The sequence below is a fragment of the Accipiter gentilis genome, unplaced genomic scaffold (assembly GCF_929443795.1).
Source record: "Accipiter gentilis unplaced genomic scaffold, bAccGen1.1, whole genome shotgun sequence".
In the NCBI taxonomy this organism is placed as follows: Eukaryota; Metazoa; Chordata; class Aves; order Accipitriformes; family Accipitridae; genus Astur; species Astur gentilis.
Window position 1 is genome coordinate 284,894 of NW_026060956.1, and position 15,106 is coordinate 299,999.

Consider the following 15,106-nt stretch of genomic DNA (forward strand, 5'->3'; position numbering starts at 1 on the left):
GTAAACCCATCTGGACTGCTGCATTGTGGCAGGACATTGCTGCCCGGATAGAACACGTGGCTCTAAAGGTACGTCATGTAGATGCTCACATGCCCAGAAGCCGTGCCACTGAAGAACATCGAAGCAATGAACAGGTAGACAAGGCTGCCAAAATTGAAGAAGCTCAGGTGGACCTGGACTGGGAGTGTAAGGGTGAGCCATTTGTAGCTTGATGGTCCGATGGAACATCGGGACGTCTAGGGAGAGATGCAACATATAGATGGGCTCATGATTGAGGGGTCGACCTGACCATGGAGGCCATCGCACAAGTCATTCATGAATGTCAAACGTGCTGCAATCATTGAGCCACCAGAGGAAAGTGTCCCTGGAACAGAGGGCAGTGGCTGGGTTTCTGATATGGTGAGGCCTGGCAAATTGGCTACATTGGACCACTGCCATGAACACGCCAAGGCAAGCGCTACATACTCACCATGGTGGAAGCAACTACTGGTTGGCTAGAAACATGTCCTGTAAACCATGCCACTGCCCGAAACACCACCTTAGGCCTTGAAAGGCAAATTTTATGGCGACATGGTACCTCAGAAAGAATTGAATCAGACAGTGGGACTCATTTCCAAAATAATCTCATAAACTCTGGGCAAAGCAACAGAGAACTGAGTGGGTGTACCACATCCCCTATCACCCACAAGCATCTGGAAAGACTGAGAAGTACAGTGGACTGTTAAGGACTATGTTGAGAGCCCTGGGCAATGGGGCATGGAAGCATTGGGATACAAATTTAGCAGAGGCCACAAGGCTTGGTGTACTTGGTGGGCAATGCCGAAGGCTGGGGAGGCCTGGTGTTTGCCTCAAGGACATTTAACCTTGGAGGAAAAACATAATGTGTGATGTGAGTTATATGTTGTAGGAAGTAATGTAGCAGGAATGACCTGAACCACAGAGGAGTGAACTTTGCAAGGAACCAGACAAGTGCAACGGTGACCCAATCCAAGCCGGTGTTGGTGCCCAACAATCGAACATACTGCTTCTCCTGTCCTGAGCACTCATCTTGACAGATGGGGCCCAAGTCATAGCTTGTGTGTGAACATCTGGAGGAATGGAAGAAGCCCACGGAATACCTGTCTGTTTAAAGACAGGGGATAGTAGTTAGTAAGAATGTATAAATCTGTATGTTGGGTATAAAGGCGGTTTAAGTATGCAGTTTAAGTTGTATGTGTTGTTAAGAAGGGATTTCAGTAGTGAGAACTAAATACAGTGGCGTGGTTAGAAGATCTATGTGTATTAAATAATGTGGGACCTGAGCATGACGCAAATGATATGGAAAGAGGGGTGGTGATTGTATTGGGCCTGGCTGAGATGGAGTTAGTTCTCTCCATAGCAGCCCTTGTAGTGCTGCGCTCTCTATTGGTAGCTCGAAAGGTGTTGAAACACACCAGTGTTTTGGCTGCTGCTGCTGAGCAGTGCCGGCACAGCATCAAGGCTGTCCCTCCAACATTACCCCCACCCCTCACTGGCAGGCTGGGGCTGGGCAAGATCCTGGGAGGGGACGTAGCCAGGACAGGGGACCCAAACTGACCAAAGGGATATTCTGTACCACATGAGGTCAGTTCAGCTGTAAAAGCTAAGTAAAGGGAGATGGAAGGGGGGACATTTCTTCTTACAGAGGAACCCCTACGCGTACTGAAGCCCTGCTTCCCAGGAAGTGGCCAGACATCACCTGCTGATGGGAAGTAGAGAATAACATCATTTGTTTTCCTTTGCTTTCGTGGGCGACCTTTGCTATCACTTTATTAAACTGTCCTTATCTTGACCCACAAGCCTTTTGTTATATTTTCTCCCCCCCGTCCAGCTGAGGAGGGGGAGTGATAGAGCAGCTTTGGTGGGCACCTGGCATCCAGCCAGGGTCAACCCAACACATGCCAGAGGTTACACACCATGAAACTGAGAGCTGCCTTGTCAAGTAAGAGTGAATGACAGGAATGAAGTTAATGAAATTAAAGAACTTAAGTTTACTGACATGAAGAAGAGCTATGGTACAATTGGCCACCATGAGGGAGTCTGGATCAGCTCAAAGACTTTGTGTTTCAAGATAGGAACACCAAATACATGGCACCAAATGAACTCTTGGAGCCTTGCAAAAGCACTCAGCCCTCCAAGAGTGCAGAGGTGCCTCGGGGAGGTCCTCACCTCACACATCTTGAGGTGTTTCCTCAACTGGTCACTCTCAGATCCATGAATGGTGAATGGAGAAACATGGTCATTACCTGAGGAAAGCCTTGAGATCTGCTTAACTTTTCAGTAGTGATTAGACAGTGATTGGCAGTGTGTAGTGATGTGAGAGAGGGTGGAGGGAAGTCAGTGAGAAGCAAGGTGATGGTTCAGGGCTTCAGCAAATGACCAAATTTTGCTGGTCATGCTTCTTTTGATGCAGTGAAGGATATGGTTGCATTTCTTGGCTGTGAGCTCACATTGCCATGTCATGTTGAGCTGCTTCTCAATCAGCACTCCCAAGTCCTTCTCTTCAGGGCTGCTCTCAGTCCACTCAAGGCCCAGCCTGCATTTGTGCTTGGGATTGACGCAACCCACGTGCTGGACCTTGCACTTGGCCTTGTTGAACTTCGTGAGGTTTACACAGGCCCGCCTGTCAGGGTCCCTCTGGATGGCAACCGTTCCCTCCAGCGTGTCAGCTGCACCACACAGATTGGTGTCATCGACAGACTTGCTGAGGGTGCGCTCAGTCACCAACAGAGGTTTTAAATAGCGCCGGTCCCAATACCGACTCCTGAGGAACGCCACTCAAAGTTGTTGAGTACCTCAGCCTTCTCCATGTCCTGGGTAACAAGCTCTCCCATTCCCTTCCAGAGAGGTCCCACGTTTTCCCTGGTTTTCCTTTTATCACCTGCATACCTGCAGAAGCTTTCCTTATTGCCCTTGACGTACCTTTCTGGATCTCCTTCTGTCAGGACTTTAGGATCTTGGGATCCCCCTGTCACACCAGAAATACAGATGGGTTCTGCCCCTTTATAACTTCAGGCCACTAGAGTACACTGTGCGCCCGTGTCCACTAAAGCCTTTTGCTCCTGTGGGTCTAACGTGCCAGGCCATCAAATCCACACAGTCCAATAGAACCAGTTATCCCTTTCCTCCACCTGGCTGGAGGCAGAGCCCCTCTAACTCTGGTCACAGTGCCCACTACTCACTACTCATAAAACTGGCTCAGAAGTCCCTTCAAGACGACAAGAAATAAGATCGGCCCTTCTACTCACTTTGGAAACTGGAGCGGCATTTTTCCTGGTAGAATCCCCTTTTGTGGTGGTTTTTGCTTGCAGTTCACGTACCCATGCATTTAGGACTGAGGATGGTTTTGCATCCCCTTTCCCCATGTCCTCTCCGTGGTCACATAGGTAAAACCACAAGGCACCTTGCGGTGAGTACCTTCTAGATTCTCTCCTGATGGCTGAGGAACGCTCACTCCTCATAGCTGAGACATTGGTCCTTACAAGTGGGGAGTAGGACATATCCTCTTTCATTTGCTGGACATCCTGGGACAGCTTCTCCACAGCTGAAATGCAGGCTTGTAGGGAGGAGGAGAGATTTTCTTTGTATTGCCAGATTTGGCAAGCCACTTCATCCACTGTTGGTGCCTCTTCGTCTTTCCAGGTCATTATCGCCAGTGGGTTGGCATAGGACAATGGTGCGCTCCATACAAACTTCCACTACATGGGTCGTGTGAATGGGGCTTTGCCTGGATCTTTGGGTAATTGTGGGTTGTCTGGGTCATAATGAATCATCTCTAGCACAGCTAATTCCCTCAGGTATTGGATATCTCTCTCCATGGTGGTCCACTTGCTTGATTGACATATAACATCCTCCTTAAAGGGGTACCTTTCCTTCACGCTTGACAGCAGTCGCCCCCAGAGGCTGATGGCTTGTGTCCCTTTTCCAATTGCCTTGTCAATGCCACCTTTCCTGGCAAGCGATCCCAGCTGCTTGGCTTCCCTACCTTCTAATTTCAGGCTACTAGCCCCATTGTGCCAGCATTGGAGCAGCCAGGTGATAATATGCTCACCTAGATGATGGCTGAAATCTTTTCGCATATCCCGCAGCTCAATCAAGGATAGAGACAGGGTTATTACCTCTGGTTCTGCCTCTTCCTCCAGTTCCCGTGATGACCCTGGTTCATTTTTGTACTACAGCTAAGTGACCTGACTTTTTTGTATATTTCTTTGTCTGTACAGGGGCAACTGATACTGGTGCAGGTTGGTCCACTGGTTCAGCTGCAGTACCGCTCGCCAGGTTTTGGATAACCGCAGTGTCCGTCGCCGAGGATTGGGTAGCAGCAGTGCTCGTCATTGGGGCTGGAGGGACCGCAGTGCCCATTGCCAAGGTTCGGGTAGCTGCTGTGCTCATTGCCGGGGCTGGAGGGGCTGCAGTGTCTGTTGTTGAGGTCTGGGTAGCCCGAGTTCTCGTCGCCGGGGCTGGAGGGGTCATGGTGCCTGTCGCCAAGGTCTGGGTGCCTGCAATGCTCCTTGCCGGACCTGAAGGGGCTGCAGCGCCCATTGCCGGGGATTGGGTGGCCGCGGTGCTCATCGTTTTGTTGTTAGACCTAGAGACTTTGTCTTCCCCTTGAGGGTCCCGAGTGGTGTCGAACAGGGCTCGATAGGCATGGGCCAGGCCCCAGCACGTTGCAGTGATGTGTATCTCTCTGGAGCTGCCGGCGTGACAGCATACATTTTCCAAATACTTTCCTAGTTCTTCTGGATTCTGCACTTGTTCAGGGGTGAGTTTCCAAAACATTGGAGGTGCCCGCTTTTCTAGGTACCTGCCCATACTACCCCACACACCCTGCCACTCATAATTATCCAGCCTTGGGGCACATCTCTGGGTGATCTTCTTAAATAGTTGTTTAACCTTAAGCGAGAGCTGAACCACATTCAGAAGTATGCTAATTGCTAGCAGTAGGGCTAGGACTGTGCTAGTCCTCACATCCCAGGAGTACTCAAATTTTTCAGAATTCTCAAACACCATTTTAACTGGACTGAAGGAGAAAGGAGAGGGGAAGAAAGGTACCCCACCCATAGAGTGGTTTTCCATGGAGGAAAGGTAAATATTATAATTATTAATAGTTTCCCACAGGTGGCTCCCCAAGTATAAAGGTGACAATGCTAAGTGCAAATACCGGATTAATCCCACAGCCGATGATTTTGCCATACCATAAACCACTGTTATACCATACATCAAAGCGAAAACCTTAATCCACCTCCCATGGATGATAAGCAGTAGAAGAGGAAATACATACAGCAAGCAAGTTGGTACGTAACAGAGCTTTAAAAGCCAGAGCAACAACTCTAAGAACACATAAATCAACATAATGAACGCTTAGAACAAATTTGTTTTAACAAGCTCTGGTCAGGTTTGTCATTATCTCAACCCTTTGGGCCCCACGTTGGGCGCCAAAATGGACTGTTGTGGTTTAAGCCCAGCCAGCAACCAAGAACCAAGCAGCCGCTCACTCACTCCCCCCCATCCAGTGGGATGGGGGAGGAAATCAGGAAAAAAGAAGTAAAACTCCTGGGTTGAGATAAGAATGGTTTAATAGAACAGAAAAAGAAGAAACTAATAATGATAATGATAACACTAATAAAATGACAACAGTAGTAAAAAAAGGATTGGAATGTAAAAATGATGCGCAGTGCAATTGCTCACCACCTGCCGACCGACACCCAGCTAGTGCCCGAGCAGCGATTCCTTGCCCCCCACTCCCCCAAGTTCATACACGAGATGGGACGCCACATGGTATGGAATACCCTGTTGGCCACTTCGGGTCAGGTGCCCTGTGCCAACTTCTTGTGCCCTGGCTGGGCATGAGAAGCTGAAAAATCCTTGACTATAGTCTAAACACTACTGAGCAACAACTGAAAACATCAGTGTGATCAACATTCTTCGCATACTGAACTCAAAACACAGCACTGTACCAGCTACTAGGAAGACAGTTAACTCTATCCCAGCTGAAACCAGGACACCTGGGTAACATGCTCTCCCATTCCCTTCCAGAGAGGTCCCACGTTTTCCCTTGTCTTCCTTTTATCACCCGCATACCTGCAGAAGCTTTCCTTATTGGCCTTGATGCACCCTTCTGGATTTCCTTCTGTCAGGACTTTAGCTTTCCTAATCCAATGCCTGGCTGCTCAGACAATTTCTCTGTGTTTCTCCCGGGCTCCCTGTCCTTGCTTCCACCCTCTGTAGGCTTCCTTTTTGTGTCTGAGTTTGTCCAGGAGCTCCTTGTTCATCCATGCAGGCCTCCTGGTGGTTTTGCCTGACTTCCTCTTTGTTGGGATGCATGGCTCCTGAGCTTGGAGGAGCTGATCCTCAACTATTACGCAGCTTTCTTGGGCCCCTCTTCCCTCCAGAGCTTTATCCCATGGTACTCTACCAAGCAAATCCCTGAAGAGGCCAAAGCCCGCTCTCCTGAAGTCCAGGGTAGCCAGCCTGCTGTGCACCCTCCTCGCTGCCCTAAGGACCTTGAACACCACCATTTCACAGTCGCTGCAGCCAAGGCTGCCTTTGAGCTTCACATTCCCCACCAGCCCCTCCTTGTTGGTGAGAGCAAGGTCCAGCATAGCGCCTCTCCTCATTGGCTTCTCTATCACTTGGAGGAGGCAGTTATCATCAACGCATTCCAGGAACCTCCTGGATTGCTTATGCCCTGCTGTGTTGTCCCTCCAACAGATAGCAGGGTGTTTGACGTGCCCCATGAGGACTGGGGCTTGTAAACGTGAGGCTGCTCCCATCTGTCTATAGAAGGCCTCATCTGCTTCGTCTTCCTGGTTGGGTGGCCTGTAGCAGACCCCCACAAGAATGTCACCTGTCCCTCCCCTCCCTTAATTCCTGACCCATAAGGTCTCGGTCGATTCCTCATCCGTCCCCAGGTGGAGCTCCAGCTGGTCATTGACATAGAGGGGGACACCCCCTCCATGTGTCCCCTGCCTCTCCTTCCTAGGGAGCGTTTATCCATCCATTCCAACACTCCAGTCACAGGTGCCATCCCACCATGTCTGCATGATGCCACTAAGATGTCGTATTGTGATAACGTGTTGTCTGTCACATCCCACAATTTCTCCTGCGATGTCCCATAAGTTCCCATGTCACAAAAAGGGGGCTTTGCCCCAGGGCAGGGCCTCACCAGGGGCCCAGCCATCTCTCTGCTGTCTCCCCAGCTGGTGTCCTTGATGACCTCATGGTGCCTGCCTGCTCCTGGCCAATTACACAGCTGTCACTAGGTGACTGCACATGCAACAGCCCAACCATGTTGCTTTGCCTACATCTACCCCTCTCCACTGCATGAGCTGTCATCTGTGTCTCGCTGTGGTTTGTGATGCACTTGATGATATCACAGTATCTGCCTGCCTGCCACAAGTCAGTCAGGTTACTGCAAAAGAAATGGCCTCACACCCCATCTCACAGCCATGCCATCTTCACCTTCCTCTGCATCTCCCCTCTCCCAAGATCTCAGCACTGCTGTGTGGGTTTTCCGACACTCCAGGTGACATCACTGGGCCTGTCTCAGCATCTGGCCAATTAGGTGGTTTCCAAAGACGTAACTTCAAAATCCACCTCCCACCTACCATGCCTCCTTGCATCATCCTCTTCTGGCAACAGAAGTCACCTCCTAACCTCCCACAACCCTTCCCCTTTACCTGCCTCTCCTCTCCTCTCTCCAGCACTAACATTTCTGCCGGGCAGGCAGCAAGGTGGTCCCCCACCCCACGGGTACTGCAGAGCCCTGGTGGGACAGCTGGAGTGGTGGGAGGGCAGCCATGGGTGCCAAGGGCTCCTCAGGAAGACCAGAGAGAAGCCAGCTTGATGCAGACAGAGTCAAGCAGGGCCTGGCAACAGGTCAGCGTGGATGAACAGGGACCCCCCTGACTTAGGAGGTCCAACACCAGAAGGAAGTGCAGGGAGGCTGGAGGGGGAACAGCCTGCCCAGGAGGCAGACAGACACCTGGCCTGTGGGTGCAGGGATGGAGCCAGCAAAGCCAGAGCTTGGTCGTGGCTGGAAATGGCCATGCATGGGGAGGGAACCCAGAAGGGCTTCTCTAAATGTGTTGTCAGCACAAGGAAGGCAGCTGTAGGATTCGTGGTCCCAGCTGGCAGTGGGGCAGGGGACGGAGTGACAAAGCCAGTGTAAATACAGCAATTCCTCAGAACCAAGAGTCTCCCTCAAGAGTCCTGCCACACAGCAGGACTGTGACCGAGCTGAGAAGGACAGTTTGGCAGTGGAAAGAGGGCAGCTCTGGGAAGACCACTGCTGGTGCTGCCTGGCAGTGCTGCTGTGCTGAGACACTTTTCCCCTTCCCCTCTGCACACAGGCACTGCCCTGCAGCTTCACCAAGATCTCAGAGGAAGGATCTCGGGCAAACAAGTCGCTGCAGCGTGTTTTATTGTGTTGAAATACAGAGAGAGCACTGCGCCTCATTTACACAGCCTCTGGGTCAAATTCTACAGGTAGACAGTGAATTAGAAGTGGGATGAGTCATAAACTTTCATTGTGCACATTATCACTAGAAAAATAAAGAAAACACCACCACCACAAGGAAGAATCTGAGAAGACAGGCTGGGCCTGTAATGACTTACATTATGAGTGCTCTGCAAAAGAAAACAGGCAGTTTACTGCTTCTGAAAAGCACCCTCTCATCGTTTTCCACAGGGCATCCTTGAGCTCCTGGTTCCTCATGCTGTAGAGGAGGGGGTTCACTGCTGGAGGCACCACTGAGTACAGAACTGCCGACACCAGATCTAGAACTGGGGAGGAGATGGAGCTGCGCTTCAGATAGGCAAACACTGCAGTGCTGACAAACAGGGAGACCACGGCCAGGTGAGGGAGGCACGTGGAAAAGGCTTTGTGGCGTCCCTGCTCAGAGGGGATCCTCAGCACGGCCCTGAAGATCTGCACATAGGAGAAAAGAATGAAAACAAAACAACCAAATGCCAAACAGGCACCTAGCACAAGAAGGCCAGCTTCCCTGAGGTAGGAGCGTGAGCAGGAGAGCTTGAGGATCTGGGGGATTTCACAGAAGAACTGGCCCACAACATTGCCCTGGCAGAGTGGTAGTGAAAATGTATTGGCCGTGTGCAGCACAGCATTGAGAAACCCACTGGCCCAGGCAGCTGCTGCCATGTGGACACAAGCTCTGCTGCCCAGGAGGGTCCCGTAGTGCAGGGGTTGGCAGATGGCAACGTAGCGGTCGTAGGCCATGACGGTGAGGACAGAATACTCCGCTGTGATCAAGAAGAGAAAGAAAAAGACCTGTGCAGCACATCCCCAGTAGGAGATGGCCCTGCTGTCCCACAGGGAATTGGTTATGGATTTGGGGATGGTGGTGGAGATGGACCCCAGGTCGAGGAGGGAGAGGTTGAGGAGGAAGAAGTACATGGGGGTGTGGAGGCGGTGGTTGAAGGCTACAGCGGTGATGATGAGGCCGTTGCCCAGGAGGGCAGCCAGGTAGATGCCCAGGAAGAGCCAGAAGTGCAAGAGCTGCAGCTGTCGCGTGTCTGCAAATGCCAGGAGGAGGAACTCAGTGATGGAGCTGCTGTTGGACATTAGATTCTTCTGGGCATGGGGCACTGTTCAAGGGGGAAAGACAGTGACAAGTTAGAAGAGACTTCTCTGAGCAAAACCTAATGCATTTCTCAAAGAAACCCCACCAAAGCTGCCTCTCCTATTTCAGGAAGACCTTTTGCAGGTCTCTTTTTTGAGATACGGTTGGTGCAGGTTGAGGGGTCTGCCGGGAGCAGGGGCTCTGCTGTGGGCTACAGGGGAGTCAGTCCTGACCTACAGCAAGAGGTTAATAGGAACATGGGGTCATCTCAGATTAAATCCACTTGTCATATCAATGAGCTTTTCAGCATTGTCACTCCCAATTAAAACAAAACTGGGGATTTTATTTTGAGTACTTTTTCTGGTTCCCACACTTCACTTCAGGAGTGTTTTTGCCAGGGAAAGAAGAGAATGTCCTAAGGATGGGGTGTCCTGAAAGGACAGTTTTGTCATTTGTATCCCAGGGAGCCTGGAGATTAGCAGGGGACTGGGATATTTTACTCACATCGACAAATTTCTGAAATGGACCCAAATACACTCTCCCCATTCCTCTCCGTTGAAAAGAGGAGCAGGGACAGGAGGATGGCAATGGATCAACACTACAGACCTGCTGCCAATGGAGGCAGGACAGGGACAGATGGTAGGGCATTTGATAATTTCTTCTCTTCAGGGCTGAGGCCACTGAGAAGGTGACTGAGTCCCCATGGCCGTAAGGCAGAGGATCTGCTGGGTGGGACAAAAGACCACGGGTTTTCTCCAGTGATGGCAGGGAGGTGCCCGAATCCCCCCTCCCATGGCATTTCTGGGAGCAGCTCACTCTCAATCCCTGTCTCTGCTGCCTGGAGTTATCCCTGTCAGCAGCTGCTTCTCCATCTGCTTGTCTCCTCCCTGTCCCTGATCACAGACCAGATCACACTCGCTGTGTGCTCAGCTCTGCCCTGCAGACCCCTCCTGGCAGACAAGCTCTGCCCAGGGACATCTCTGTGTGTGCAGGGGCTAAGGAGCACCTCAGCCAAGTCCTAAGGACAACTGGGCTCTCAGTGCCTTCTCCAGAGGGGAGAATTAAATTCTAGTCTCACACTGCCCACAAAGATGATAAAAATTGAAAGCAAAGACTCCTTACCTTTCAGGAGAATGCTGCCTTGAAATTCTGAGAGCAAATTCTGAGAGCAAATTCTGGGCTCAGAGCAAGTACTGCTACAACAAGCTTTAAACTCTCTTAGACTCCTACAGAGTCCTTCTAACAACCCCACTCTCTCCCCTCAGTCCATGTTACTGAACAGCCTTTCTAGGCACCAGCCTCTCATTGCCCCAGTGCTGCCAGGCAGCACCAGCCATGCTTAGGAAAACTGCTTTACTCATTAGTAGCACGGTAGCAATTGCAAGGTGAAATCCTTCCAAAGAATTTGCTTAAATCATGCTTGGAGAGTGGCTGAACTTGGCTGTGAATTGCTGAGATTCAGCCGAGGCTTTCCTTAATTCCCTGTGCTTGATTTGTAACTTCCTTTTTGGTCTTACTTTCTCCTCCTCACGTGTCCCCTGTACATACATTAGCAATTTGCAACTTTTGCCATTAACAAGCACTGAGAGTCAGTGCCCATTGGTAAGCACCCCCCTGCTCAATATGTGATCTGATAGACTCACTGAATATACCTATGTGTTAAATTAATTTTTTTAATCTGACTGTTGCCTTTTGAAGAATTTCAAATTTACAGTCTTTTTACTGGTCTGTTTTATTAGATACCTGTTAGGTAGATGTTCCATATCTACTCTCTCTTCCAACAGTTTGCAAGCACAGCCCAGAATGACAGGCCAATTTAAAGAAGCTGTAGGGCACAACACTTAGAAGATTCTGTCCCCTGGGAGTTTGCATTCTAATATATATACAAAAAGTGTTGGTTTATTTCTAGCTATAACTCAGAAATCTAATCCTTTTTAATAAGACATGCACAGCCCTGGGCACCCCTGCATGCACACCCGGCTTCACAGCCCTGCAGCTGGTGCCAGGAGAAGGCAGCCTCATGCCCTGTCCCTCTGACAGGGCAGCAGGGAAGCCCTGCTCTGGAGCACACCCTTCTCCTCTACACCAGAGAAATGAAGAGTCCTCCTGCCAGATCCCATACACTGTCAGCTGTGCCAGTGTTCGGAGATCCCTGCAGGAGCTGAAGCTCTATTGCCCTGCACCCACAGACTCACCATGCAGAGGGCTGTGAAGATTTCTCCCGCAGTGAGCTCTCAGCATCCTCCCACTCCACACTGCCTTTAAGCTCTCTCTGCCTTGCAGGTCTCCTCTCGATGCCTGCAGGCAGTGCCCCCAGCCCTGCTCCTGGGCAGAGCTGTCTCTCTGCAGCGCTGCCCGCTTGCCAGGAGCTCCCTCTGTCCCAGGAGCCCAGCCCAGCTCAGCAGCAGAGGACCAGCCCACGGTGACACTTTTTCTTCCCTCTCTGGGCTCCCTGCAGATGTGTCCCTGGGCCTCCAGGGGAACCTGCTGGGAAACAGGCTGAAGCAATCACTGATGTTCCCTCCCGCACCTGGGGAGAGACACTGCTTTCCAGCAGGGTCATTGCTCTGCTGAGAGACAGACTTGGGTCCAAGAAGCAACTTTTCTGAGAATCATAGAAACTTTTCTGTTGGAAAAGAACCTTAAGAACAGCAAGTCCAACCGTGAACCTAACACCAGCTCGTCCACCAGTAAACCATGTCCCTAAACACTGTGTCTTTGAAATACCTCCAGTGAGGGTGACTCAGCCCCTTCCCTGGGCAGTGTCTTTCTTGTGCCATCATTGGGCAGGACACCCAGACAGTGACAGGCAGGGATCTCCTTTAGCCCTGCTGAGTCCATGGAGGCATCTCATGCTGGGTCTGTAGTCCTGGGGCTGGAAGGGGACTCAGCTCCCCCCCATGCCCTCCACAAACCCACAGGAGGTGGAATTCCTCTTGGCTCACTGCAGGTCTGCAGTAAATAGGCACCTGCACGTCAGCTCCTTGTCTCAGCTCCCATGCTAACTAATGGTGATGGAGGCCAGGAGTGAGGTGTTCAGATGCAAATGTCTGGTGACAGTGGAGGTGCCAGAGGTGGTCAAAGAGGTGTGCAGGTAATAGAGACAGATCCAAGATATGTGCAGGCTGATATAGAGACAGGACAACATCTGAGTGCCTCTTCTTAGCAGCTCCTGGGAATTTTCTTTAACAACTGAAATGACAGCTGATGCCTAAACTAAGGGCAATGGAACCTGTCCTTTCTCATGATGTTCAGGGTGGCCTATAGTGGTATTCCTCCGACAGAATGGAGTCATGTGCCATTGGGAGAGATCAGTCTCTGTCTTCCATCTGTTCGATTCACTAAATCTTGGCTGACAATATTGGCAGTTGTCTCAGGTTCAGCACCACATTGGTTTACAGAATGTAGAGCACCTACTGAATTCAGTTTAGATCCAGGCCAACAGAGCTGGCATGGAAATCACAGTTCCTACACAAAAAGCAATTCTTCAAGGGATGATGTGGAACAAACCCCCCAGATGGCATCTCAGTGAGTATGATTTGGTGCCTTTGTGCCATTGATAGTTGCCATCAGTCAGAGGCACCAGTCACCAGATGCCATCAGGGATGCATATTCTGTCCCTTCTTCGACCCGTTAGCTGCTGACATTCCCTGATCACAAAGCACATCACAAGGGGTCCTTTCTCACTCCTATGATTATCCAACCAAGGAACAGCCCAAGCATTTGAACAGTGTTCCTGGGTACATCTTGCCTTCAAAGGCAGCACCATCTAAGCACAGCCATGGTTCCTAAGAAAACTCAGCTGAAACTCAAAAGGCAATTCAAGGCCACCAAGATGAGCTGTTGCTACTTCAGGAAGTTAAAGAAGAAAGAGAAATTCTACGGGACCACTAATACATTAAGTGAGAGTAGGTGTAGAGAGATTTGCAATTGCCTATGTCCTCTTTGCCTCAGTTACCATCAGCAAGGTCTCCCAGGCCTTTGTGCTTTGAGGCAGGACTCTGGAAGGGAAAGGGGAACAACCAGTTGTGGATGAGGATCACGCCAGGCCTTACCTAGCAAACCAGAACCCTTACCACTCCATGGGAGCAGAGGGGCTGCTATCAAGGGTACTGAGAGAGTGTTTTTCACCAGGAAGTGTTGGTCTGTTGTGATCGCAGTAAGGAAGGCACTCAGAGTCTCTGAGGCATCATTTAAAATGCTGTGCCTTAGGTCTAGCACTCTAAGGAGAGAATTGTACAGATAATCTTATGTCCCTTTAGATGGCTGAAACCCCAGAAGGTGTAGCATGGATGCAAGAAGGAGGAGGGTGATGCCCCCATGTATGATGGGAAGCTTGGATTTATGGAGGTCTCCCATGTGACGGGCAACAGGTTGGGTTAGCTTTTGTCACTGAGGATCAGAGAATTCAGTAACAGTGACATTGTGCTGGCAGTTACAAACTACTTGATGATGGCAGAAGAAACAGAAAAGTTCTTTTGTCAGCAGCGGAGGAAGTCTCCGAGTTAATAATAAGGTGCCTATGGGGACTGGAAGTGCTGTGGCATTCACTGGCCAGGCAAAGCAACAGGGAGCCAACAACCTGAAGGATGTTGGGACAACTTCTTAACAGAGCTGCTAGGTGGGTCAACAAGGCTGATGCTCACCTGGACCTGACCCTGGCTCACAAGGAAAAGCTGGTCAGGATGTGATCACCAGTGTCAGCCTTGTCTGTCATGGCTATGAAACAGTGGGGTCTCAGACACCAAAGGGCAGTGAGGAAGGCCAGCAGCAGAGCACAGACTCTGGACTCCAGAGGAGAAGTCTTTGACTTACTTGGGAGACTGATTCAGGTGGTGCCAGGGGAAGCAGCTCTGAAGGGTGAAGAAGCATGAGCAACTCTGACAGGCCTGACAGGACAGCCTCCTGCAAGCACAGGAATGATCTCTTTAAGTACCAATGCAAAGAAACATTCCACTTAGTAGAGATGTCTTTGCATTAAATGATCACAGTTAGGAATGAGAGAAAAAGAACTGGTCTGAAAACTTCATGCCAGAGGTTACACAGTATGAAATTAAGAGCTACCTTGTCAAGTAAGACTGAATGACAGGAACGAAATTAATTAAAGAACTTAAGTTTACAGACATGAAGAAGTGCTATGGTACAATAGGCCACCCTGAGGGAGTCTGGATCAGCTCAAGGATTTGTGTTTCAACAAAGGAACACCAAATGCAAAGCACCAAATGAACATATGGAGCCTTGCAAAAGCACTCAGACCTCCAAGAGTGCAGAGGTGCCTCAGGGAGGTCTTCCCCTCACAGTATTGAGGTGTGTCCTCCACTGGTGTTTCTCAGATCCATGAATGGTGAATGGAGAAACATGGTCATTACCTGAGGAAAGCCTTGAGATCTGCTTAACTTTTCAGTAGTGACTAGGCAGTGATTGGAGGTGTGTAGTGATGTGAGGTAGGGTGGAGGGAAGTCACTGAGAATCAGAATGATGGTTCAGGGCTTTAGTAAATCCTTACA

At 50.3% G+C, this 15,106-nt stretch overlaps 1 protein-coding gene across 1 annotated transcript; it reads right to left on the reverse strand.

Annotated features, from left to right (window-relative positions):
* Nucleotides 1-8,635: 8,635 nt before the first annotated feature.
* LOC126037165 (olfactory receptor 14A16-like) lies at nt 8,636-11,840 on the reverse strand. The gene is made up of 2 exons (XM_049797439.1): nt 11,795-11,840; nt 8,636-9,624 (listed from the first exon to the last, which is right to left on the reverse strand). The coding sequence occupies exons 1-2, from the start codon at nt 11,838-11,840 to the stop codon at nt 8,636-8,638; spliced, it is 1,035 nt and encodes a 344-aa protein (XP_049653396.1).
* Nucleotides 11,841-15,106: the final 3,266 nt, after the last annotated feature.

Bases quoted from the DNA above. Each gene is read 5' to 3' on its own strand.
- LOC126037165 (XM_049797439.1), bottom strand. From the start codon at position 11,840: ATGCTGAGAGCTCACTGCGGGAGAAATCTTCACAGCCCTCTGCATG. The intron at 9,625-11,794 runs GTGAGTCTGTGG...CCCCTTGAACAG, and splicing joins TCTTCACAGCCCTCTGCATG to TGCCCCATGCCCAGAAGAAT.